Source organism: Amblyraja radiata, chromosome 28, assembly GCF_010909765.2.
Source record: "Amblyraja radiata isolate CabotCenter1 chromosome 28, sAmbRad1.1.pri, whole genome shotgun sequence".
NCBI lineage: Eukaryota > Metazoa > Chordata > Chondrichthyes > Rajiformes > Rajidae > Amblyraja > Amblyraja radiata.
This window is the reverse complement of record NC_045983.1, coordinates 3,381,628-3,409,495: the sequence shown is the minus strand read 5'-3', so window position 1 is coordinate 3,409,495 and position 27,868 is coordinate 3,381,628. Positions and strand designations below refer to the sequence as shown.

The following is a 27,868-nucleotide window of genomic DNA, read 5'->3' as shown; positions in this document are numbered from 1 at the left end:
GAACCCAACACTAAAAACGCCAGTTCCTAGTCTCAACCTTGTTGCATTTAAGTGCTTATTTTAAATACACATCATCACATATTCAGTTACATTTAGCCGTGTCCTGTAAGCGCAATGTACATTTCACCCTGTGCAGATTTAAACTAATACTGTGCTATAAGCGTTTATTTCCCTTTAAACTCATACTTGATTTTTGTTTCCTAGCTGAGCCGCTTTAGTTTAAGTGTAAACTCCACTTAAAATGCTCGGTATAAATAGTTTTTTTCAACTACCTCTCTTTCAATAAAATGGCTCTGTCCTTTTTTACGCTCGGGAAATAAAACAGCGGCGGCTTGCAGAGTAATCTGTTCGGCTCCTGCATTGGCGGACTCTGGACTTTATTCTGACTCGGTCCAAAGTTCAGAGTTTTGTAGGTACTAATCGATAAATAGCGGCCAATAAAATGAGCCTCTGTCAAATGTAAACACAGCGAGCCGGGTTGACATCGGCGCGGCTCCTCCAACGCGCTCTCGTCAGCCTCGCTATATTTGCATATTGCTAAGCCTTTTTTCTCCCCCCACTAAGACTTCCCGCCGATTTGCATATTCTTATATTCTCTCTCCAAAGAATGATCATGGCAGTTTAGTGCTAAAGACTCCTCCACGAAGCGGCCTCTCTGGATTTTTCTTTTTCAAGATTAGCTGCTTCTGCAAGAAATATTTTTTCATGTTCAGGGGACAAGTGGTTGCAGAGGATCCCATTGGTCTGCGCGCAAATATATTTTCTAAAAAGTCTGATTTATTTAAAAGATGGTGTCGAAATTGACATCCCTCCAACAGGAGCTTTTGAGCGCTTTGCTCAGCTCCGGTGTCTCCAAAGATGTTTTGATCCAGGCGCTGGAAGACCTGGAACCCTCGCCAAGTTTCGAGGTGAAGTTGGAGAACTTGCCCGCGTCCCCGCTCAAGATAAACGGGCCGGGCTCGGAGGCTAAAGCCGTGTTCCACACGCTGACCAACGGCCACGGCAAAGGCAAGCTGTCCGGCGACGAGGGCTCGGAAGACGGCGAGGAGTACGACACACCTCAGATCATCAAAGAGCTTGAGTCGCTGAACACGGAGGAAGCGGCGGAACAGAGAGCCGAGGTGGACAGAATGTTGAGGTAACTCGCCTCCCGTCTCTGTTTCCCCCCCCCCTCTTTTCAAATAATATAATTTACCACAAACTCACTATCTGACGGCCAGTGCGTTCATTTAAAAACAATGCCAGTTTCGCCACAGTTATCTAAATAGGATTGCTTTGTTTCAAAGCAAAGGAATAAACTAAATGCAACAGGGAAGAGTTGTGTAAATATTAACGAGACATCTTATTCGGTTTAAATCAGGCTCGGTCTCGCACACTTGTAAACGCGTCCTCCAGCACTTTGTGCCCTTATACCTATTTCTAAGGCCGGGTTAAGGGACAAGTCTGGCATCCTTTTACAGGGTTTAGTTGAGTATCGGGTATTGTTTCAGCAGGTTGTCAGTTTCACGCTGTTGTTTTGTTAGTTTCATGCGGTCGAACCGAGTTCAATTTGTCCAATGTTGTCAGAATCACTGGTGAAGCAAGTCTGCAAACGGGGTGGAAAGTCAAAAATAACAACAATTTTAAATATACCGAGAGACCGTTTTCCTACCACGTCGCCAATCAAGAAACTAACAAAAATGCCCCTTTAGAGCACGATTCATAAACAAAACCCTTCGCCCTAAAATAATTGTTTGTGATTCGCTGTCAAAAGAACTACAGACAATGTTAACATGAAATAATATTTAATACAAGATAAACGTGCGCTGTGACATTCAGCAAATCAAATTCACGTGGAAATGCAGGGCTGAACGCGACTCGTATTTTAACATCTAAAAAAAAACGGAGCAGTTAAACTAGAGTAAAGGAAATATCGATCAATTGAGAAATTGTTCCTCTGAGTGTGAGACGCGCTGAGTTGTTGCATTAATAGTGAACGGTTCGTGCCGCCTGCTTTCACCAAACGATCTCAACCTCAGCCGCCCGTTCGCTTCACTCGGGGCTCTTTCACCCACGAGCCGTCGGTTTCGACTTAGATTTTTGAGGGGATCCCCGGTCAGGACCGGCCTCCGAGCGCTGGCCGAGTGTCTCACCCGTGAAAGGTGACTGAATAACATAAAACATCCCGCGGCACCGCCTTGGCTCTGTCAGCCGGGACAATGTACTCTTTCGTTAAAACTCGCCTAATGTGTGTCCTAATGTACAATTACCAGCATTATTGTCATTAGAAATAATTGTTGATACTAGTAGTAATTTTAATAACATATATCGATAGTTCGTCTCACGGAGCATCGAGTAAAACAATAATATATATAGATAGCAGATATAAATACTATATATTATATGTGTATGTATGTGCATATATGTATGTTTATATATACGTGTGCGCGTGTGTATACATGTGTTTATACGTATATTGTGTATCTCCACTGAGTCACTCCAGCGTTTTGTGTATTTTTGTGTATATATCATATGTATATATGTGCGTGTGTGCGTGTATATATATATATATATGTGTGTATATCCATGTGTGTATGTGTGTGTGTGCTTGCATATTTGTTGTACATGCAGAAAATACATGTCAAAGTCACATAGAAACATTGAAAGGTATTTGTCTAAACTATCGCTTTGTGTTTGGGCGAGAGACGAGAAAGGGCTCCAGGGCTTTTAATCGTCTGGTCTCAGTTTGTAAATATAAATATGGTCCAAGATTGTAGGACACGTGCAGCTGACGTTTCTGCCGAGCGCTATTAATTTAGTATAAATCATCAACTCCGAATGTACAGAAAAGTGGAACACACTTTGATGAGGTGAATGGGTAACCTGGTTACTCATTGCCGAGGCGAGTTGTAAAGCAAGTTGAACACAGACGCGCGTATTATCCTGAACAAACACATCTTGTTTGGGTTTGCAGCGCTCGGGAACTTACAAATTATCATTTCAACATTGTCATGGTCGACCAACCTTGAATATCATATTTTAATCTGTGTAAACCTGGATTAAGCCACATGGGTGTCGGGAGATATTCAGTGTTGAGAGAGGTGATGGGACGCATTACACTTACAGCCCACTGCTAATTGAGATCCCAACACAACTTTCGATAGTGCCATTCATTCCCCTGTTAATTTACACGGCATTTCTAATCGGACGGGCGTGTCCCAATTTCATAACCGCATTTTCCACCTGAACCAAACATTTTGTCTTTGTCCCGCTGATTGATAATATATTTAATTCCCATGTTATTTTTGTTTGTTTATTTTTAAGCGGCGCCGCGCCTGGGCTAAAACAAACCCTGTTGCAAAAACACGCGAACCCAGTCGCGGTGTATGCTGTGCACTTACATTTTATGTCGCTTTTAACGAGAAGGTGATTTTTCTAATCCACCTTTTAACACGCGCGTAGGAAGTTTTTCTAAAAAAAATCATAGCAAACCTTGACTTTCCCCGCGGTTCGATTTGATTAATTTAAGGAAAAAGAAATTAAATGACACAGTCTAAATAAGCAGGAATATCGTTTATCAATATCGAGTGGGGGGAATGACACGTCATGTGTATGTGTATAATACATATGTGTATGTATATGTGAATATATATATATATATAGAGAGAGAGAGAGAGAGAGAGAGCGAAATTTATAGAGAAAGAATGTGTGTGTGAGATAGTGTGTGTGTTTGTGTGTGAGATTGTGTGTGTGTTTGTGTGTGAGTGTTTGTGTGTGTCTGGGGTGTGTGTTGTGTGTATATGTGTTACGCATGCAGACAATGCATGTCAAAGTCGCATAGAAACATTGAAACGTGTTTCTTTAAACTATCCCTTGCGATAACTGATCCTTTTTAAACAAGTGTTTAAGAAGGAACTGCAGATGCTGGGAAAAAAATCACTTTCTATATTTCCATCATCTGCAGTTCCTTCTTAACCCTTTTAACCAAGTTGTAAGCGCTTGATTCAAAATGCGGAGAATTCGGTTTTTGAGATTTTACCAATTTCAGCCGCCAACTCACACGGGGTGAACTTTTCATCGTTTAATTTCCCCCCCAATGGCTTTCCATTAGAGATATCCGGAGACGGTAGTCATTTTAATAGCGCGGTAGCAGACGAGTGGAGGGGGAAGGGGGGGGGGGGGGGGGGGGGTAGGGGGTGAAGATAGATACTTGCATCCAGAGGGTATTCAATATTGTTCCCCTTGAACGGGGGGGGAGGGGGGGGGGCTACTGGAGTTGTGGGAGGAGATCACAAAATAAATGCATCGCATTGTTAAAGATTTGGTAGATTTTGCAGTTTACCTGGGCCGATTAACTAACTGGGCGTGGAATGGCGGCCCGTTGAGGTGCGGCGGGATCTTGGCTTGGAACGAAACTTGGGTCGATATATCAACAAACTGAAGCCACCCACAAATTGCAAAAATGGGCACTAACCTGCTCTTGAATAAACCCCCACCTGGGCACGATTCCCTCGAAACATATCCCGCAATATATGCGAAGGCAATATTATGAAGCGAGTGCAGAGAATACTAATATGGATGTTGAGGGCCTGAGCAGACTGGGCAGGCTAGGCAGGGCTTTATTCCTTGGAGCGCAGGAGGATAGGGGCTGATCTTATGAGGGTGTATAAATCCATGAGGGGGCAGATAGAGGGGGCACAAAGTATTTTACTCAGAGCAGGGGGATCAAGAACCAGGGGACATAGGTTTAAGGAGCGAGGGGGAATCTTTGATAGGAATCTGAGGGGGCAACTTTTTCACACAGACGGTGGTGGGTGGATGGAAGGAGCTGCCAGAGAAGGTATTTAAGAAGGAACTGCAGATGATGGAAAATCGAAGGTAGACAAAAGTGCTGGAGAAACTCAGCGGATGAGGCAGCATCTATGGAGCGAAGGAAATAGGCAAGGTTTCGGGACGAAACCCGGAACGTTGCCTATTTCCTTCGCTCCATAGATGCTGCTGCACCCGCTGAGTTTCTCCAGCACTTTTGTCTGCCAGAGAAGGTAGTCGAGGCGGGAACTATAACCACATTTAAACGATACTTGGACATGTACACGGATAGTAAAGGTTTAGAGGGATATGGGGCAAACGCGGGCAAATGGCAAACCCAGTTTAGATGGGGCATCTTTGGCGAGTTGGGCCGAAGGGCCTATATCCGTGCTGCATGACTCCATGGGTACATATCCCCAGCCCCTTAAATGCCAAATTTATTGAGGTGAAGATATTTCCAGTATGTGCGAGACTGTAAATTTTTGACTGTCTGAAGAAGGGTCTCGACCCGAAACATCACCCGTTGCTTCTCTCCAGAGATGCTGCCTGACCCGCTGAGTTACTCCAGCATTTTGTGTCTATCTTCAAAAAAGTCTGAATCTGAAGAAGGGTATCGACCCGAAACGCCGCCCATTCCTTCTCTCCAGAGATGCTGCCTGTCCCGCTGAATTACTCCAGCGTTTTGTGTCTCTCTTCGGTTTAAAACAGCATCTGCAGTTCCATCCAACACTGTACATTTTTAATGCCGAGTTGGATGAAAAATTAATCGAAATCGATCGCCTGATTTCCCTTCTGCATCAACCTATAACTCGATATCGGGCTTACAAGCGGAGCCGCCAAGGCAGTAATGTCAGGGAAACCCGTCCTGTCGATATCTAGCACGGCATTCATACGGCAAGTTTGTTTCTGTGCTTGGTAAACACAAAATGCTGGAGTAACTCAGCGCGACAGGCAGCATCTCTGGGGAGAAGGAATGGGCGACGTTTCGGATCGAGACCCTTCTTCAGACCCGCATGTGTAGAGGAAGGAACTGCAGATGTTGGTTTAAACCGAAGATAGACACAAAATGCTGGAGTAACTGAGCGGGTCAGGCGGCATCTCTGGAGAGAAGGAATGGGCGACGTTTCGGCTTCAGATTCAGACTTTTTTGAAGATAGACACAAAAAGCTGGAGTAACTCAGCGGGACAGGCAGCATCTCTGGAAGGAATGGGTGAGGTTTCGGTAGGTAAAACGCCGGCTCTGTAAGATTCAGTAATGTGCATCTTTGGCGTGTTGTGTGTTGTTGATGAAGGTGTTGGTTGAGTAATGTAACTGTGGGCTTGTGGGATCGATCCTCTACAGGGAAGACCCGTGGCGGGCGGCGAAGATGATTAAAGGCTATATGCAGCAACATAACATCCCACAGCGGGAAGTGGTGGACGTAACCGGCCTCAATCAGAGTCACCTCTCGCAGCACCTCAACAAGGGAACCCCCATGAAGAACCAGAAGCGGGCGGCCCTCTACACCTGGTACATCAGGAAACAGCAGGAGATCCAGAGACGTAAGTGTCTTCATGCTCAGTCTATCTAACATCAACGGTTCCGTTTGCAAATGCGGGATAATCCGTGTAGGTTCACACGTCCCCGTTTCATTAGAAGAGTTGAAAGATTAGCCCTTTTTTTCATGTTCATGAAGAAGAATTAGGCCGTTCGGCCCGTCGGGTCTACTCTGCCATTCAGTCATGGCTGATCTATCTCTCCCTCCTAACCCCTTCTCCCCATGACCTCTGACACTCGATTTTAAACGCCTTTAAACATATTTGAATTTAAAGATACAGCATGGAAATTGGCCCTTCGGCCCATCCAAAGCAGGATAGCAGCGGAAACAGAAGCAGGGTTGAGTTGAGATGTAATTTAGGCTGGGACTTTGAACTACATTGAAAGAACAGCGCAAAAAAACAGGCCCTTCGGCCCACCCAGAGTAGGATAGCAGCTGAAACAGAAGTGGGGTTGAGTGGAGATGTGGCTTAAATAAGGATTTTGAAAGTACAGGATGGAAGCAGACCCCGAGCGAGTCCAGGCCGACACACACTCGTCTCATCCACACGAGGGGCAATTAAAAACTTCTACAAACCCGCACGTCTTTGGGGATGAGGGAGGAAACCGGAGCACCCGGAGAAAAACCCTCTCGGGTCACAGGGAGAGCGTGCAAACACCACACCGACAGCAGCCGAGGTCAGGATCGAACCCGGGTCCCTGGCGCAGCGCAGCAGCAACTCTACCGCTGCGCCACTGTGCGGTCCCTCTAAAGAAAGTTACATGCAATTCACGACTTTTGCGCGGGCAAGACCGAGTCGCACATTTCATGCTGTTATGAAGGGCAAGTGTTGACTGAGATAATAATTGCCATAGAGGTCTCCCGCTATTCCCTGAAGGATACTCACCATCTTTCACCACTGCCCCGGTAGGAACTGAGTTTACCGTCTTGTCTGACAAGGCATCTCCTTCCCGGCATCACAGCCCTGAGTTTTTATGCCCAAATTACCAGAAAATCAACATTACATCCAAGGTGGCGCAGCGGTAGAGCTGCTGACTTACAGCGCCAAAGACCCGGGTTCGATCCTGACCACGGGAGCTGTCTGTACGGAGTTTGTACATTTCCTCCCACATCCTACAGGTCTTTAGTTGGCTTTAGTAAAAAATTGTATTGTGAAGGACATTGCTGGTGTACTGGCTGACCTGTGACCGCGTGGGTTTCCTCCGGGTGCTCCGGGTTCCACCCACATTCCAAAGACGTCTTGGTTAATTGTTGGCTGTAAATCGTCCGGAGTGTGTAGGTTACGGGGAGAAGGCAGGAGAATGTGGTTAGGATGGAGAGATAGATCAGCCGTGATTGAATGGTGAGTAGACTTGATGGGCTGAATGTCCTAATTCTGCTCCTATCACATGCACTAGTGTTGATTGCTGTTCGGCTGGACTCGGTGGGCCGAAGGGCCTGTTTCCATGCTGTGTCTTTTAATTCAATTCAAAATAAATGTTTGATTCCCTGAATACCGAAATAAATTGCTCCATTCAGTCGGAAACAGTTATTCTTATTGCCCGTAAGATGGACACAAAATGCTGGAGTAACTCAGCAGGTCAGACTGCATCCCAGACTCAGCATCTGTAGAAGGGTACCCACCGGAATGGTCAACTATGCCTCTTCTCCACAGATGCTGCCTGGCCCGTTGAGTTACGCCAGCACTGTCTATCTCTGGAGTAAATCAGCATCTGTGGTTCCTTTTTATTAATGGTTGTTGCAATGTCTGATCACTGCACCCACCATTTCCTCTCTCTCCACCTGCCCACTGCAATGGCCAGGTTAATGGTTTCATTGGGCATTAAGAAAGCTCACCCCTTTCCCAATGAAATAAAGGCGATTCTTTGGTGTAAACCAGCGTCTGCAGTTCATCCGTACATACCTTCTCATTACCCCTGTGTGTTTGGGAGATGGGTAGAATGCCGATTTTGGCCGATGGTGGTAAACTTGCGGCATTTGCTGTGTTGAATTGAACTGTGTGGGTAAATGGAATGAAAGAAGGTGCAGCACATGGTCGACCAAGTCCAACAATCCTACCCCTCTCTCCCTCCCAAATTTCAGGAATGTCTCTCCTTCCACACTCTTCAAACTACAACTTCAGAGACACATCTTGTTTCCTATCCATGTTCCCCAGAGATGCAGCCTGCCTGGCCCACTGTTACTCCAGTACTTTGCTCAAGTTTCCAGCACCAGCAGTTTCTTGTGTCTCCAGTTTTCATATATACGTATGTGTGAATACACTGGTCGTAGAGTCATACAGTCATATGGCACAGAAACAGGCCCTTCAGGCCAACTTGCCTACACCGACCAAGATGCCCCATCTACACTAATCCCACCAACCCATGTTCAGAAGTTCATGTCATAGGAGCAGAGGTAGGTCATTTGGCCCGTCGAGTCTACCATGCTATTCAATCATGGCTAATCTATCTTTCCCTCTCAACCCCATTCTCCTGCCTTCTCCCCATAACCCTTGATGCCCTTACTAATCAAGTATCTGTCTTAAAATCTCTGCCTTAAAATTGCCCAATATTGGACTCCACAGCCGTCTGTGGCAATAAATTCTTCTGAATCACCACCCTCTGACTAAAAGAATTCCTCCTCATCTCCTGGAAAATAGAATATAGAACAGTATCAGACTCTTTGGCCCAGAATGTCTGTGCTGAATATGATGCCGACTACCTGTGCATAATCCATATCCCTCCATTCCCTGCATATCCATGTGCTTATCCGCAAGCCTCTTAAACACCACCACCATATCTGCCTCCACCACCAACCCGGGCAGTGCATTCCAGGTACTCACCACGCCCTGCGTAAAAGTCGTGTCCCACGCATTTCCTTTAAAAGGAGTTTCCTCTGGCATGGTGGCGCAGCGGTAGAATTGCTGTGTTACATCGCCAGAGACCCGGGCTCGATCCTGACTACAGGTGCTGTCTGTACGGAGTTTGTACGTTCTTCCCGTGACCTGCGTAGTTTTTTTCTGGGATCTCCGGTTTCCTCCCACACTCCAAAGATGCACAGGTTTGTAGGCTGATTGGCTGGGTAAATTTGTAAATTGTCCCTAGTGTGTGTAGGATAGTGTTGGTGTGCGGGGATCGCTGGTCGGTGCGGACTCGGTGGGCAGCAGGGCCTGAATCTCTAAAATAAACCATTGCCTGGATGAGAGAACGGGACATTAGTTTCATAAAAAACTGCGGATATCCGAGATCTGGGTGTTCTGGGAGTGTTTAGCAATGCAGAGTGTGATTGACTGAGGAATTGATTCTAGATTGAGTCATAAAGCAAGAAAGCCTGAATCATTTAGGAGCCAAATTGCAATGGGGAGGGATGTTGAGTAGCTTTACGGCCTTGGTCATCTGTAATTATCAGACACACTATTCTGCAACATATTCTTTCCATTCTCCAGCTTCCAAATAATAACATTGGGAATTTTACAAAGACCATTTGAAAGTCCATAATTCTGGGAGAAAGAGATAGATAGTTCTCTCTGGTTGTAGTACGTTGGTTCAAAGCTATAATTTATAGTGGGCTTGATAGAGATGCACTGTAGGAATACAATAGATTCACCACTAATCTATTACGTGGAAAATGGAAAAGCCTATAACAAAACATCTGGGTCTGTGATGCATATTGGAATAAACAAAATAGCTCCAATATCACAGAACAAATTGATCATTGATCAACATAATTGGTTTACCATGACGCTAATTTAGATTAGTTTTGAGATACAGCATGGAAACAGGCCCTTTGGCCCACTGAGTCCGCGCCGACCAGCGATCCCCGTATACTAACACTATCAAACATACACTGGGGACAGTTTACAAATTTACCAAAGCCAAATAACCTACAAACCTGCATGTCTTTGGAGAGTAGGAGGAAACCGGAGCACCAGGAGAAAACCCACGCGGGTCACAAGAGAGGATGTACAAACTCCGTACAGACAGCACCGTTATCAGGATCGAACCCAGGTCCCTTGTGCTGTGCCACTGTGCCCTACTATTTATTGAATAGTGTCCTATCATTTGCCCTATAAATGCCCTATCATTTACTGATATGATCTCACAGCTAGTCTGAGCAGGCAGGAACTGCAGATGCTGGTTTACACTGAAGATAGACACAAAATGCTGGAGTAACTCAGCAGGTTAGGTAGCATCTCTGAAGAAAATGAATAGTTGATGTTTCAGGTGATAACCCTTCTTCCAACACAAAGTGCTGGAATAACTCAGCGGGTCAGGCAGCATCTCTGAAGAGAAAGAATAGGTGACGTTTTGGGTCAGAACTTGGGACTTTCTGTTTCCTCGTTTGAACGTACATCAAAGGTACAGAGGTACAGAAACAGCACATCACAATTCTTCACAGTTTTCACCTCTGTAAATGCTGAGAATAAAACAAAGTGTGTTTCAAACAAAGTTCAGTTTAGTTTATTGTCACGTGTACCGAGGTACAGTGAAAAGCATTTGTTGCGTGTTATCCAGTCAGCAGAAAGACAATACATGATTACAGTGGAGCCATTTACTGTGTATCGATACATGATAAGGGAATAATGTTTAATATAAGGTGAAGCCCGATCAAGAATAATCAGAGTGTCATCAAAGAGGTAGATTGTAGTTCAGCACTGCTCTCTGGTTGTGGTAGGATGGTTCAAAGGTTTCAAAGATTTCAAAGGCCTTTTATTGTCACATGTACCAGTTAAGGTACAGTGATATGTGAATTACCATACAGCCATACTAAAAAAAACCAACAAGACACAACAACTACATAAAAGTTAACATAAAGATCCACCACAGCGGATTCCCCTGATTCAAAGCAATAATCTGTAGTGGGCTTGATGTAGAATCACTGCGGCCACACAATAGATTCACTATTAATCGATTATGTGGGAAATGGAATGGCCTATAACATATACTCTGGACCTGTAATGCACATTGGATTAAACAAAATGGCTCCAATATCACAGAACAAAAACATTTAGATTCATATCCTTTCACGGTAGAACACCCTATATATGCCCTATTATTTATTCAAATGATATCCCAGCCAGTCTGTGTAGGAAGGAACTGCAGATGCTGGTTTACACTGAAGATAGACACAAAATGTTGGAGTAGCTCAGCAGCTCAGGCAGCATCTCTGAAGAAAAACAATAGGTGACGTCTTGGGTTCAGTTTAGTTTATTGTCCTATTATAACACCTTCTGTTCCTATCTACGGTGATGAGCTGAGAAAAAGGACATTATATATAGAAGGGAATATAAAATGTGGCATAAAATGTGGCCTCGCTACCACCATGTGGAATATCGTAGATAGGAAGTTTGGTGAGACAGGAACAGCAGAGATTCCGTGTTCCTCTTCCTAATAATGATCAATAAACCAAGCTTAATATTACAGAATATTTGAGAGGCACACACCGAAGATAGACACAAAAAGCTGGAGTAACACAACAGGTCAGGCAGAATCTCTGGAGAAAAGGAATAGGTGACATTTCGCATTGAGACCAGACTTTCCCTTTCCCCTGACTCTCTGTCTGAAGAAGGGTCTCGACCCGAAACGTCACCTATTCCTGTTCTCCAGAGATGCTGCTTGACGCAATGAGTTACTGCAGGTTTTGGTGTCTATCTTCGGTGTAAACCAGCATCTGCAGTTCCTTCCTACACATTTGATTGGCACATATAATACCTGGAGGTTAGGATGATGCAATAGAAAATAGGGAGTTGCATTGGAACATGATGATTACCTCATTTTCCGGAATCATCCTTCCATACAAAACACATGCTCCTCTTGACCGATTCATCCTTGTGTTCCAAGTGCATCTTAAACAATTTGGGCAGCATGGTGGCGCAGCGGTAGAGTTGCTGCCTTACAGTGCCAGAGACCCGGGTTCGATCCTGACCACGGGTGCTGTCTGTACGGAGTTTATACCTTCTCCCCGAGACCTGAGTGGGTTTTCTCCAGGTGCTCCAGTTTCTACCACACTCCAAAGAAGTACAGGTTTGTAGGTTAATTGGCTTTGGTAACTAATCTAAGCATTACACAAAATTATTGTATACAATATTAAGAACGTTCTTGTCATTTCTCACCCCTGAGCTGAATGTATACTGCATGCTGCATCTCCTTCCAAAGCTGAACTAAATTGGCAAACCTTCGTAAGAATAAATAAATATCAGATCAACATTTATTATAATCCTTAATTGGTTTAGTAAATTTTAAGCTGCATAGCATTTTCTTGGTTATCATTAACAATGCAGATAATTTTTTCAAAAAGCCAAGGATTAATTCAGGGTAATATCCCAATATTAGATATTTTCAAGGATTCCAGGTACAATATGATTAATAGCAGTTGAATAAATAAGCTTGTTTGTTTCTGCAAGCTGTCAGCCTCTCATTTAAAGAGTAAAGTTGTTGTAATTCAAATACTGAATAAACTATTGTAACAGAGATGACATTTTGAAATGTTCTACTGTTTTGGGTTAACTACTAATCTTTAGGTTTATGCCAATCCTACAATTAAACATTCACAATAGATCAGCAAATAATAATATATTTAAATAGCAAAATGAGATTGGATCATGTACAGTCTTTCCGCTGACTGGATAGCACGCAACTAATAGCTTTTAACTGTACCTCAGTACACGTGACAACAAACTAAACTAAAACTTAAACTAAAACAAATTATTCTACTATCTTAATTGCTCCACTAGATTGATCTTTTCTCCTCAAAACATGCATGTACATTTTTTAAATTCTCGACCATCTTCATCAAAGTTTAGTTTCTGGTAACAGTTAGCCATCAGGGCCACATCATTGCATTGACAGGCAATTCTTGGACTAAATGTCCTGATCTATGTTGTTTCCTGATTCACCGTTCCATTTACCTTACTTCATATTTTCCACTCTGATTGATCTCCGGGAGTCGATAAATGATGATGCGCCATTTCCTTGTTTTACAATAAAATAGATTTGACATTAGGTGCCATTACCGAGATCCATATTCATAATGGTCGCATGGTGCAGCAAAACTGATGGGGCTTTAACCTATTAGGCAGAGAAATGTTAGCTTCCAGCTTTTGAAAATACTATTTTGAAAATAGTTAGCCCGTTCCTCTTCACATTATTTGCGACCTTTAGGTGAAAATGGAACGAGCTATCTGCCACACAAAGCCTTTTCTAAAGAGGTTTGAGAAACGTTCTCCGATTTTTGAAATAGCAGAGTCCAAGAATGTTTTATTGTCATATGTCCCAAAATGGAACAAAATTGAAAATTTTACTCTGACTTTACATCATTTGCTTGTAAAATATTATTCAAACAATGTGCTCAAGACTAATTGAAGTGTTCTACTGAGTGAGGTTAAGACAAAGATTGAATAAAATCATCCCCTCTAGCACTGATAACACACACTTTACTGGGCACAATGGAAACTCCTTTCTGCCCACTATTTTGATGACTTTATTTTTGTAAATAAACCTTGAGAGACACAGGGCAGGTCCTTGTAGATTTATTAACTTATTCCTCAATAAGATCAATTTAATGGCTCGTTGCCCAACAGTTGTATTCCACTGCTTGGTATTCACAACAGAATCCAAACATTTATCACTCACAAATGATCACTTCATTAATATTTGATTTCAGATGACTTCCTGTCACAACACCATTGATTCCTGGTGGATTTTGTAGAATTGCATCCATTCAATGTAGCGGTAGTAGATAAAATGTTTCCATCTGTGGGGGAGTTGAGAATTAATGGTCATTAATCAGTCATGGAGGTAATCACAAACTCGAGAGTAACTGAGTTGCTTGGTGGTGAGAATGTGGACATGTAAGACGTGGAGTAATTGTGACAATAGATGCCTATAGAGTCAGAGTCATGGAGTCATACAGTCCTTTGACCCGACTTGTCCATGCCGATCAACATGCCTCATATAGGCTAGTCCCACCTGCCTGTGTTTGGCCCATACCCCTCTAAACCTTTCCTTTACAAGAGCTAGATTGGGCTCTTAAAGATAGGGGATATGGGGAGAAGGCAGGAACGGGGTACTGATTGGGGATGATCAGCCATGATCACATTGAATGGCGGTGCTGGCTCGAAGGGCCGAATGGCCTACTCCAGCACCTATTGTCTATTGTCTATCCATGCAGCTGTTCTGGGAGTCTTTTAAATGCTGTTATCATACCTGCCTCAACTACCTCCTCTGGCAGCTCGTTCCATACATCCGCAACCTTCCGATTTCAAGAAGTATAGATGGGGCAATTAAATAAGGGAGGGAGAAATAGGAGGGTGTGCAGAGTTTCCTAGCTGCATCTCTAAAATCTAAAATCTAAAGGTACATTGTCTCTGGATACAAACAGCACACTTGGTTCAATAAGAATGTTGGTTTCATCGTATATTAAAGACAGCTAAATGAGGGAGGGAGAAATAGGAGGGTTGCAGCCTCTTTCGGTGTTTCTGTGCTGCAGATTCTTGGCTTCAGCCTCTTGTCATTGAGTTCAATGTTTCCTTTGCTTCCCCTTCACAGAAGCTGCCTGACCTGCTGGATATTTGCACCATTTTAGTTTAGTTTAGTTTAGAGTAGTTTAGCTTAGCTTAGTTTAGTTTAGCTTAGTTTAGTTTAGTTTAGTTTAGCTTAGTTTAGTTTAGTTTAGTTTAGTTTAGTTTAGTTTAGTTTAGTTTAGTTTAGTTTAGTTTAGTTTAGTTAAGTTTAGGTAAGTTTAGTTTAGTTTAGTTTAGTTTAGTTTAGTTTAGTTAAGTTTAGGTAAGTTTAGTTTAGTTTATTATTGTCACATGTACTGAGGAGCTTTTGTTGAGTGCTATCCAGTCAGCATGAAGACTGTATATGATTACAGACAATCCGTCCACTGTATATAGATACAGAATAAAGGGAATAACGTTTAGTGCAAGATAAAGTCCAGTAAAGTCTGATTAAAGATAGTCCGAGGGTCTCCAATGAGGTAGATGGTAGTTCAAGACCGCTCTCACGTTGTTGATAGGATGGTTCAGTTTCCTGATAACATTTTTCCAGTAGTGACAGAATGTACTTTTGTCTGAGTGGTTTTGAAATGAAACTTTTTTTCCATGCTACATTTGAAGTTTCTCAAAATTTAATTAACAAACTCCTTAGCAATAGAAATCAATGCCATGTTATCAAATTGAAAATTTCATTCCGTTGGTTTTGTGAATAAGATTAAAATAGTGACAACTTTTTGTGAGCATGTTGTGATTTTTTTTTGTTTGTTGAAGAAAATTGTAAATCCGATCTTTTTGTTATGTATAGGCTGGGTCAAGTCTACCATTTCTCTTTCAGAATTCAACCAGACTATCCAGAATACTGGAAACAATATGACAGACAAAAGCAGGCCAGATCAGCTGCTGTTTCTCTTTCCAGAGTTCAATCAGCAAGACCAGGCCTCGGGGCAGGCTGAGGAGGTGGGAACTGAACCTGCCAACAAGAAGATGCGTCGCAACAGGTTTAAATGGGGGCCAGCATCCCAACAAATTTTATACCAGGCTTATGAAAGGCAGAAGAATCCCAGCAAGGAGGAGCGCGAGGCATTAGTGGAGGAATGCAACAGGTAAGATGGCGACTGGGCGCAGCGGTAGAGTTACTGCCTTACAGCGGCAGGGATCGATCCTGACCGCAAAGTCACCTATTCTTTTTCTTCAGAGATGCTGCCCGGCCCGCCGAGTTACTCCAGCATTTTGTGTTGAAGAAGGGTTCCATCAGTTCATAAGTGATAGGAGCAGAATTAGGCCATTCAGCCCTTCAGGTCTACTCCGCCATTCGATCATGGCTGATTTATCTCTCCCTCCTAATCCCATTCTACTTCCTTCTCCCCATAACCCCTGACACCCGTTCTCAACATAAATCATCACCTATTCTTTTTCTTCAGAGGTGCGCTAAGTTGCTCCAGAATTTTGTGCCCATCTTCAGTATACACCAGCATCTACAGTTCCTTCCTACATAGACTGGCTGTTATATAATTTCAATAAATGATAGGGCATTTTTGGGGCAAATGATACGGCCTTATTCAATAAATGGTAGGTTGGAATGGTGGTGCAGTGGTAGAGTTAGTTGCTGCCTTAGTGCCAGAGACCCAGGTTCGATCCTGACTATGGGTGCTGTCTGTACGGAGTTTGTTTCTCCCCGTGACCTCATGTGTTTTCTCTGGGAGCTCATTACAAAGGGCATTGGTCAGATCACTCCTGGAGTAAGAGTACTTTTAGGAAGGAATCAAAGCAAACGACCACTGATGCTGCAGAGGCCAGTTCATTGGCTATATTTAAGTGGGAGTTAGATGTGGCCCTTGTGGCTAAAGGGATCAGGGGGTATGGAGAGAAGGCAGGTACAGGGTACTGAGTTGGATGATCAGCCATGATCATATTGAATGGCGATGCAGGCTCGAAGGGCCGAATGGCCTATTCCTGCACCTATTGTCTATATTTCTATGTTTCTGTGTTTCCACTAATTAAAACTAAACTAAACTGGGCTGCAAAACATAAATGGAGAGTGTTCCTTAGGAGGTAAATGTCAGATCAAAGTTTGAACCCTTGATTATTGTAAGTCTAGTCATACAGACATACAGCACGGAAACAAGCCCATTGGCCCGACCTGTCCATGCTGATCAAGATGTTTAAGAAGGAACTGCAGATGCTGGAAAATCGAAGGTAGACAAAAATGCTGGAGAAACTCAGCGGGTGCAGCAGCAACTATGGAGCGAAGGAAATAGGCAACGTTTCGGGCCGAAACCTTCAGGTTTCAGCACCGAATCCGTGCCAACCAGCGATCACCTCCTGCACTAACACTATCTTACACACTAGGGACAACTTACAATTTACTGAAGCCAATTAATTTACAAACCTGTACGTATTTGGAGCGTGGGAGGAAACCAGAGCACCCAGAGAAAACCCACGCGGTCACGGGGAGAATGTGAAAACTCCGTACAGACAGCACCCGTAGTCAGGATCGAACCTGGGTCTCTGGCACTGTAAGGCAGCAACTCTACCGCTGTGCCACTGTGCCACCTGATGTTGCCCTGTAGTCTCCACTTTAACCAGCCTGTTTAGCTGGGCTCCCACATGGTGCAAAGTCAGGAAGCCTGATTCAATGCTTGTGGAGTTTAAGAAGAGACCTCGAATCATAAAGTTACACAGTGACACAGTGTGGAAACAGGCCCTTCGGCCCAACCTGCCCACACCTGCCAACATGTCCCAGCTACACTAGTCCCACCTGCCATCATTTGGCCCATATCCCTCCAAACCTGCTCTATCCATGTACTTGCCTAGAACCTGTCTGATAGAAATATATAAATTATAAGAGGTGTAGATAGGATAGACTGTCAGAACCCCTTTCCCAGGGTGGGAATGTCAAAGATTAGAGGCCACAGAAGGCTGTGGAGGCCAAGTCAATGGATATTGTTAAGGCAGAGATAGATAGATTCTTGATTAGTACAGGTGTCAGGGGTTATGGGGAGAAGGCAGGAGAATGGGGTTAGGATGGAGAGATAGATCAGCCATGATTGAATGGTGGAGTAGATTTGATGGGCCCATCACTTATGACCTTATGACCGTATAGCTTTAAGGTGAAAGGGACAACATTTAAAGGAGATGTGTAGGGTAATTATTTTACAGAGAGGGTGGTGAGTCCCTGGAACGTGCTGCCATTTGGAGTCAGATACGATAGTAATGTTTCGATCGACACAAGAATAGGCAGGTCATGGATGGGCATGGATCATGTGAAAGCAAGTGACATTAGTGCATCTTGGCATCTTGATCACCACAGACATTGTGCCCCGATAGAGCCCGTTCCTGTGATGTACTTTCCTATGTTTATGATAGGAAAATAATCTTGATATCATCAAACCAGATTGATCCTTTCATAGAATGCATTTCTGTTAACCGGCCAGATATTCTACGTTAGATTTCTCTACAAGTTAGAATAAATTTATTTCGTAGCACACCCTGGGTAATATTGTGTTCTTGTGGTTCAACAATAGAATACATGTGTATAGAAGGAACTGCAGCTGCTGGTTAAACCAAAGATAGACACAAAAAGCTGGAGTATCTCAGCGGGTCAGGCGGCATCTCTGGAGAAATGAAATAGGTGACGTTTCGTGTCGCGACCCTTCATCACCTATTCCTTTTCTCCAGAGATGCTGCCTGACCCGCTGAGTTATTCCAGCATTTTGTGTCTAGCAACATTAGAATACAGGTCCACCACTGATTTCCTGCCACTCTTGGTTCCAGAGCCTTGCCGGATTATCCATTCTGCCGGACCAACCGAGGTCATGTAATAATGATACAATACATCTCTGAACAATGAATTATCAGCCTCCCATGTCTCTAAAGCACCATGGACTGATGGAAAATTAAAAACAAATATTAAATGTAAACTAAATGTGCTTACGCATGATGCATCACAGCTTGGTTTGGGAACAGCTCCATCCAAGACAGCAAGAAATTGCAGTGAATTGCGGATGCAGCCCAGGCCATCACACAAACCAACCTCCCTTCCATTGACTCCATTTACACCTCCCGCTGCCCTGGCAAGGCCAGCAGCATAATCAAGGACAAGTCGCACCCTGGCCACTCCCTCTTCTCCCCTCTCCCATCAGGCAAAATGTATAGAAGAGTGAAAACACACACCTCCAGATTCAGGGACAGTTTCTTCCCAGCTGTTATCAGGCAACTGAATCATCCTCCCACAACATAGAGAGCAGTCCTGAACTACTATCTACCTCTTTGGTGACCCTCAGACTCTTTGATCGGACTTTGCTGGCTTTACCTTGCACAACGTTATTCCCTTATAATGACAGAAACAAAATGCTGGAGTAACTCAGCGGGATAGGCAGCATCTCTGGAGAAAAGGAATGGATGATATTCTTCAAGTGATACGGTCGCGACCTGAAACGTCACCCGTTCCTTCTCTCCGGAGATGCTGCCTGTCCCGCTGAGTTACTCCAGCATTTTGTGTCTATCTTTGGTTTGAACCAGCATCTGCAGTTCCTTCCTACACATTCCCTTATCATGTATCTGTACACTGCACGTGGCTCAATGTATTGTCTTTCCGCTGACTGGATAGCAGTGTACCTTGGTGCATGTGACAATAAACTAAATTAAACTAAACAACACCACAACTGTCTCTTGGACCTTGCTTAGAAGCCATAGCTAGGGTTAAATCTAAGCAAAATAAGCTGGGAGTTGCATAAAACCGTGGAATCACCACCAACAACTGCAGATGTAAACAAACTCTTGCTGGCTGGAGGGATTGACACGAAAGAGCTGGCACCAAATGCAGCGCCATCTGTGGCCGCCCCTTGAATTTCAGGTGAATTCTGTCTGGATTAAAGGATGTGCTGGAAAATCGGTGGTGGGCCTGTATTTAGCTCCACTTTCAAAGTCAATAATGACAATACTTTCAAAGTCAATAATGACAATATTTCTGGAGGTATATAGTTATTAGGAAACTAGAGAGAGCCATTCAATGAAGATAGACACAAAATGCTGGAGTAACTCAGCGGGACAGGCAGCATCTCTGGAGAGAAGGAATGGGTGACGTTTCTTCAGATTATGTGTCAGGGGAGAGGGGGACTAGAGATATGGAAGGATAAGGTGTGAAAACGACAGATCAATGCAGCCGACGATGGGGAAATGTTGAATGGTTCATTGTTAGATGAGGGGAAGATGACAAGAAGGCATACAAACCGTATAATTAATTACAAGATTCAATGTCTGGAAAAATGACTTTGATATCTGCTTGTCGTTTTTCCTGACCAGCTGACAAATGTTATTGTTTTTAACAGAATTGCCTCAAAATGGAAAATGTGCCTTTGTTTGCCTATTAGTCATACAGCTTGGATACAGCCATTCGGCCCAACTTGCCCATGCCGACCAACATGTCCCCTCCACACTAGTCCCACCTGCCTGCTTTTGGCCTATATCCCGCCAAACCTGTCCTATCCATGTACCTGTCCAAATGTTTTCTAAACTTTGTGATAGTACCTGCTTCAATTACCTCCTCCAGCAGCTCATTCCATACACCTGTCACTTTTTGAGAATGGGGGTTGAGAGGGAAAGATAGATCAGCCATGAGAGGACTTGATGGGCTGAATGGCCTAATTCTGCTCCTAGAACTTATGAACATGAACTTTGTGTAAAAAATGTTTCCCCTCAGGTTCATACGAAATCTTCTCCCCTCGCCGTAAACCTATTTCAAGCTAGGAAATAGACAAATGTCGTTCAATCTTGAGAAAGAAAATCCCAATGAGTTTCTTTTGAATTCTGAAGTCTGGCTCAGCCAGTGACACCTAGGAATAGACTGGGTGACAACCAAGAATAGTTTGTTGACTACTGGAGAGACAGTTGACGGTACGGATAGACGACACCCGGGACAGGCAGGGTTAGCACCCCAGTCTGCGTCTTTTGTGAGAAAGACACCCAATAAACCTATGGAAAGGCCTAATGAACCACCGTGGATTAAAAATCCATCAGGTGAGAATGAAATGTTCGGAGAAGGAGAAAGAGGTGCAGCGCACAGGCCTTGAACCTGGTGAGACACTGGAGGAGCCCGGCCAGGACTCACCCCCACAGAGCCCAGTCCCTCCACACACTAGAGTCTCCCAACCCCTGCAGAGTAGTTATTAAGATGGCTGATCTGTGGGGGTTGCTGCTGGGACGCAAGTCGGGGCCTGATCAACCCCGGCTGGGTCGCCTGGGCGAGGGTGTCTGATGTGGTGAGACCCGAAACACCCGATGACCCCAGATCACATCACTGAGGATTCATCCCAGCGCATCTAGAAGATGTATATTTTTTGTACATAAATACAAAGCATTCTTATTGTCATTCCCAAGCATGTTCACTTCTAGTGTGTCTGTGCTTGTTTAATTCATCCCTCTCTGGTGGCACTGCCTGGTAAAGTTAACGATTCAAGGCCTTTGCCTTCTGGAGTGCTAACTATGGCGGCACAGCGGGTAGAGCTGTTGCCTCACAGCGCCAGAGACCCGGGTTCAATCCTGACCTTGGGTGCTGTCTGCGCAGAGCTTGCACGTTCTCCCAGTGACCTGCGTAGGTTTCCGCTGGGCGTTTATGAAGTTGCCCCTCTTGTGTAGGGAGTGGATGAAAAAGTGGCATAACATAGAATTATTGTGAATGGGTGATCGATGGTCGGCGTGGACTCAGTGGGGCGTAGCGCATATTTTCTATGCTATGACTTTAGACTTTAGAGACACACTGTGGAAACAGGCCCTTCGGCCCATCGAATCTGCGCCAAACAGCAATCCCCCCCCCCCCCCCCCCGTACGCTAGTGCTATCCTACACACTAGGGGCACTTTACAATTTTAGAAGCCAATTAATCTACAAACATGTACGTCTTTGGAGTGTGGGAGGAAACCGGACAACCCGGAGAAAACCCACGCAGTCAGAGGGAGACCGTACAAACTCTGTACAGACAGCACCCGTAATCAGGAACGAACCTGGATCTCTTGCGCTCTACTGCTGCGCCACCGTGCCACATCACTAAAGTAAAGTAAACTAAACAAAACTAAACTAAACTGCTCCCAATGTGGACAAACAAGACTGTCTTTACCTCTACTGCGATCCCAGCCTTCAATTGTCCACCCATTCGCTTTATAGGATGAGCAACCTTAAACTGAGAGAGCAGTTGTGGAAAATCACTGTCAATCTTACTGGCCCATATCCCTCCAAACCTTTCCTATCCATGTACCTGTCTAAGTGCCTTTCAAATGAGTTATAGTACCTGCCTCAACTCCTCTGGCAACTCGTTCTATATACCCACCACCCTTTGTGTGATAAAGTTGACCCACAGGTTCTTGGCCATCTTTAAAGAGTTTGCAAGGCAGCAAAATGCAAATGGGTATTAAGTGGCAAAAGAAAAGGGCATTTTATAAGACTTTTGGATAGGCACATGGATACGCAGGGAATGGAGGGATATGGATCGTGTGCTAGAAGGGTCCCGAGCTGAAACGTCACCCATCCTTTTTCTTCAGAGATACAGCCTGACCCGCTGAGTTACTCCAGCACATTGTGTCCATCTTTGGTATAAACCAGCATCTGCACTTCTATGTATCTAGATAATTGATTGACTTTGAATCATTTTCGGCACAGACATTGTGGGCCGAAGGGCCTGTTCTTGTGCTGTACTGTCAATATATTCCTTCTTTCTCAGTTTCATATTATAGATTTCAAAAATATCTTTTTTTTTTGTTTTTGTTTATTTTATTAGAAGTTAATACAATACAAAACAATACAGTGGCACCTAATTTTAGGTGCCAACTATGTCATACCGTAATCCATTCTATGTACAACCTCTAGTTTTATGTTATGAGTAGGCAAGACAAGAAAAAGAAAACAATAGAAAGGGGAAAGAGTGGAAAAATAGATGGTAGAGAGTAGAAAAATGTGAAGTGTGGATATAAAAAATAAAAATAAAAAAATAAAATAAAAAAGAAAAGGTGGAAAGTAGAAATAGAAGAAAAGGCCCCTTAAAAGAGAATTTTTCAAATCTATATTCGGAGATGTAGATCTATCCACGTCATGAACTGAAATCAGCAATCCTTATGGTACCGCTGCATCACATGATTCCAAAAAGTCGATGAAAGGAGACCAACTCCTTAAGAATTGGTCATATTTATCTATTAGTCGGAGTCTCATTTCTTCAAGGCGTGCTATGTCCATCATATTCCTAATCCACATTTTAACAGTTGGTATGGTTGTATTTTTCCAAAATTTAAGTATCAATTTCTTTCCAATTATTAACCCATAATTAAAAAAAACATTTTGGTCTTTATTTAAATTGGTATCTTCTCCTATTATTCCAAATATAATCCATTCCATTTTGGGTTCTATTCTTGACTTGAAGAGCTTTGTAAATATATCAAATATATCACTCCAAAATTTATTCAACTTTGTACATCCTTAGCGTTTTGAAACAAACATTTATCGCATCTGGGAGAGACGTTTGGATAAAATTTATTCAACCTCGTTTTTGAATAATATAGTCTATGTAATAATTTGAATTGAATTAAATTATGTCTTTCAAAAATATCTTGTTTGCACAATCAGTAATCACAATTTGTTTGGATAGAGTAAAAGTCTTATATCCAAAAATTGGTAAAAACCCTCTCATGGTTTTATCCATATTTAAGTATCATGTTATACAGAAGTAACCAGATAAAATTTTACATGAATGAAATAGAATAAATGACATTAAAAGTAAACATTAATTTAAATTTAAAATTGCTTTCAAATTCACACAGTTACAATATACAATATTAAGAGCAAATATATTCATATACAATATTAATTATATATTATGGGTGGCACGGTGGCGCAGCGGTAGAGTTCCTGCCTTACAGCGGGTTCGATCCTGACTATGGGTGCTGTCTGTATGGAGTTTGTATGTTCTCCCCGTGACCTGCGAGGGTTTCTCAGGGAGCTCCGGTTTCCTCCCGCACTCCAAAGACGTACAGGGTTTGTAGGTTAATTGGCTTCACTAAAAATTGTAACTTGTTCCTAGAGTGTGTAGGATAGCGCTAGTGTGCGGGGATCGCTGGTCGGCGTGGACCAGGTAGGCATGCTTCCCTGTTGTATGAACTAAACTAAACTAAGCGACGCACAATATTATTGCATACAATATTAAGAGCGTTCTTGTCACTTCTCACCTCAGAGCTGAATGTATACAGCGTGGCGTATCCCCTTCCAAAGCGCAGGGATTGGGATCCAATCTGGTTACGGAAGTGAGAGTGTACAACTGGTTCGCCAACCGAAGGAAGGAGGAGGCGTTCCGGCAGAAGCTAGCTATGGATGCGTACAGTGTTCAAACACACAGCATGAACCCGTTGCTATCGCACAGCTCTCCGCACCACCCGCCCAACTCCTCACCCTCAAGTAAACACGGTAAGACAAAGTTCCTTCTTCCATTGCAGTCTGCTTGGTAATCCCGGGAAGATCTTAACAATGGGACGTCAGAGTTGACCAGCGGATTTTTTTAGTTTAGAGATACAACGCAGAAACAGGCCCTTCGGCCCATCGAGTCCTCCCCGACCAGCGATCCCTGCATATTAACACCACTCTACAAACACCAGGGACATGGCCTACTCCTACACTTATTGTCTATTGTCTATTGTCTATTGACAATTTACATTTATACCGAGCCAATGAACCTACAAACCTGTACGTCTTTGGAGTGTGGGAGGAAACTGAAGATCTCGGAGAAAACCCACGCGGTCACAGGGAGATGTACAAACTTTGTACAGGCAGCGCCTGTAGTCGGTATCGAACCCAGGTCTCTGGCGCTGTAAGGCAGCAACTCTACCGCTGTCCCACCGTGCCACCCACAATGGCAGGTGCAGTCACTTGACAAGATGGGTTTACCGAGAACCCTGAATGGGGAAGGAAGGATGGAGAGAAGGAGAGGTTTAGTGTGGGAATGTCAAAGCTTCCAGCCTTGGCCCGGCTATCGATGGTGGCACAACATGCACCCGGGCAGTGTGGGCAGATGCAGGATAACAGGTGTGTAAGGCTGGAAGAAAATGAATAGGAAGATTATTTAGTTTAGTTTAGTTTAGAGCTACAACATGGAAACAGGCCCTTCGGCCCACCGAGTCCACACTGACCATCGATCACCCTTCACACTAGTTCTACTTTATCCCACTTTCGCATCCACTCCCTACACACTAGGGATAATTTACAGAGGGCCAATTAACCTACAAACCCCCTGCACCTCTTTGGGACGTGGGAGGAAGCCGGAGCACCCGGAGAAAACCCACGTGGTCACAGGGAGAATGTGGAACATGCTGCAGGGGGTGATGGTGGAGATAGATACAATGGTGCCATATACAGTAAGAGACTTTTGGATAGGCACATGGATGGATAGGTAGGGAGTTGGAGGATATGGGTTATGTGCAGGTAGATAAATGATGGTTTTGGCATCATGCTCGTCACAGACATTACGGACCAAAGGGCCTGTTCCTGTGCAGCACTGTTCTACGTTCTACGTTCAAATGGCATTTATACAAGGAAGGCTTTGTGGTTCTGCTTATTTTTGATTACTTTGTAGCAAAATTAGTCACAAATTCAGCCGATGAAATGAAGTGCTTTGTCAATGTACATTGCGCAATAAGATTTGAGGTGAGATGTGCGGGGCGAGTATTTTACACTGTGGGTGGCGAGTGCCTGGGTCAAGCTGCCGGGGGTGGTGGTGGAGGCACATACGATAGTAGTGTTTAAGTGACTTTTGGATAGGCACATGGATATGCAGAGAATGGAGGGATATGGATCATGTGTAGGCCGGTAAGAGTTGGTCTTGGCATCATGTTTGGCACAGGCATTGTGGGCCGAAGGGCCTGTTCTTGTACTGTACCTTTCTACTTCTACGAAGAGTCAGTATACCTTAAAATCTATAATCGCATGACCATGCAATTCTAAATGCTATTAAGATTAGGTTTCTGATTCTTAAATGGATTCTTCAATAGAATATACCTTAAAATACTAATAATCCAGGATGTCTATTAACCCACTAACCCAGGAGATAGCACTGAAAGCTGAATGCATTGTCAAATCCACATCCATCAATGGAACTCTGGATATAAATACTCGAGTTACTCAGCGGGACAGGCAGCTTCTCTGGAGAGAAGGAATGGGTGACGTTTCAGGTCAAGACCCTTCTTTTAACTCTGGCCTCGAGTTTAGTTTAGTTTTTGGGATGTGGGAGCAAACCGGAACATCCGGAGGAAACCCCACGCGGTCACAGGGAGAACGTGCAAACTCCACCCAGACAGCATCTGAGGTCAGGATCGAACCCGGGTCTCTGGCTCTATGAGGCAGCAGCTCTATTATAAGACAATATAATAGAGACGAAGAAATGAAACAAATAGTAGAGACAAAGAAATGAATTGTACACATAATCCTCCAAAATGTTTGTCACCTCCAGCGGGATCCCAACACTAGTCACAGCTTCCCATCTCCACCCTATTCTGCAGAGACCGTTCCTTAGCAACTCCCTGGTTAACTCAATCGTTCCCACCCAAACCACCCCCTCCCCAGGTATCTTCCACTGCAGCCGCAGAACCTGTCCCTAGACCTCCCCCCTCGACTCTGTCCAGGGACCCCAACAGTCCTTTCAGATTAGGCAGAGGTTCACTTGCACCTCCTCCAACCTCATCTATTGTATCCGCTGTTAAAGATGTGGACTCTTATACATCAGCGAGACCAAACGTAGACTGGGCGATCGTTTCGCTGAACACCTTCACTCAGTCCGCCTGAACCTACCTGATCTCCTGGTTGCTAAACACTTTAATTCTCCTTCCCATTCCCACACTGACCTTTCTGTATTAGATCTCCTCCATTGTCAGAGTGAGGCCAAATGCAAATTGGAGGAACAGCATCTCATATTTTGCTTTGGCAGTGGTATGAATCTTGATATTTCTCACTTCAGGTAGCCCCGGCATTCCCTCTCTCTCCATTCCTAACACCCCCCCCCCCTCCCCCGCCCAAGTTGCACCAGCTTCTCATTTTCACCCAACAAACAGCTCACAACGGCCTGTTTCCTTTATCATCGTAACTTTTTTCCATATCTTTCATTCATTGTTCTTTATCTCTCTATATCACCGTCTATATCTCTCGTTCCCCTTATCCATAACCAGTCTGAAGAAGGGTCTCGACTCAAAACGTCACCCATTCCTTCTCTCCAGAGAAGCTGCCTGTCCGGCTGAGTTACTCCAGCTTTTTGTGTCTATCTTCCTATGAGACATACTGATGCCTTTCAAAGTACAAAAAGGATTGAAGTGTTAACGTTAGAGACGTGGATGTGAAGTGAGTAGCAATGGGAGACGGGACTCAAGCTTGTTGCAGTCTTCAACACAAGGAACTTCAGGTGCTAGTTTCTTTTTAAAAAAACACAAAATGCTGGAGTAATTCAGTGGGTCAGGCAGCACTTCTAGAGAACATGGATAGGTGATGTTTCGAGACGGGGCCCTTCTTCAAACTGATTGTGGTGGGGAGAAAGCTTGAAGAGCAACCAATCTTGCTTTACAAGGCCCATCCTTTAGTTTTACAGTAAGGAGATGGTTAGAAACAAGGAACTGCAGATGCTGGTTTTCACAAAGTGTTGGGGTAGCGGCTCAGGCAGCATATCTGGAGAACATGTTAGAGTCATGGAGCCATACAGCACGGAAACAGGCCCTTCGGCCCAACTTGCCCACATCGACCAACATGCCCCATCTACACTGGTCCCACCTGCCTGCGTTTGGCCCATATCACTTCTAAACCTGTCCTATCCATGTAACTGTCTAAATGTTTCTTGTGAACCTTGTGATAGTCCCTGCCTCAACTACCTCCTCTGGCAGCTTGTTCGAGACGCCCAGCACCCTTTGTGTAAAAAAGTTACCCCTCAGTTTTCTATCGAATCTTTTCCCCCTCATATTAACCTATGGTATGTACCCAGTTCTCAATTCCCCTCCTCTGGGCAAGCGACTGTGCACCTACCCAATCTATTCTTTATTTGTATTTTTATTTATTCT

General features: G+C 44.0%; 1 protein-coding gene across 6 annotated transcripts in view; it reads left to right on the top strand.

The window, feature by feature from the left end:
• Positions 1-611: 611 nt before the first annotated feature.
• Positions 612-27,868, top strand: part of hnf1b (HNF1 homeobox B) — a 135,312-nt gene continuing 108,055 nt past the window's right edge. For 3 of the 6 annotated variants that reach the window (XM_033045603.1, XM_033045602.1, XM_033045599.1), the window contains exons 1-4: positions 612-1,138; positions 6,131-6,330; positions 15,719-15,905; positions 24,016-24,245. In XM_033045603.1, the coding sequence (XP_032901494.1) occupies positions 789-1,138; positions 6,131-6,330; positions 15,719-15,905; positions 24,016-24,245 (967 nt within the window). In that variant the 5' untranslated portion in view covers positions 612-788. Of the gene's footprint in view, positions 1,139-6,130; positions 6,331-15,637; positions 15,906-24,015; positions 24,246-27,868 lie in introns of all 6 variants that reach the window. The other 3 variants (XM_033045601.1, XM_033045600.1, XM_033045598.1) reach the window with 1 other exon arrangement.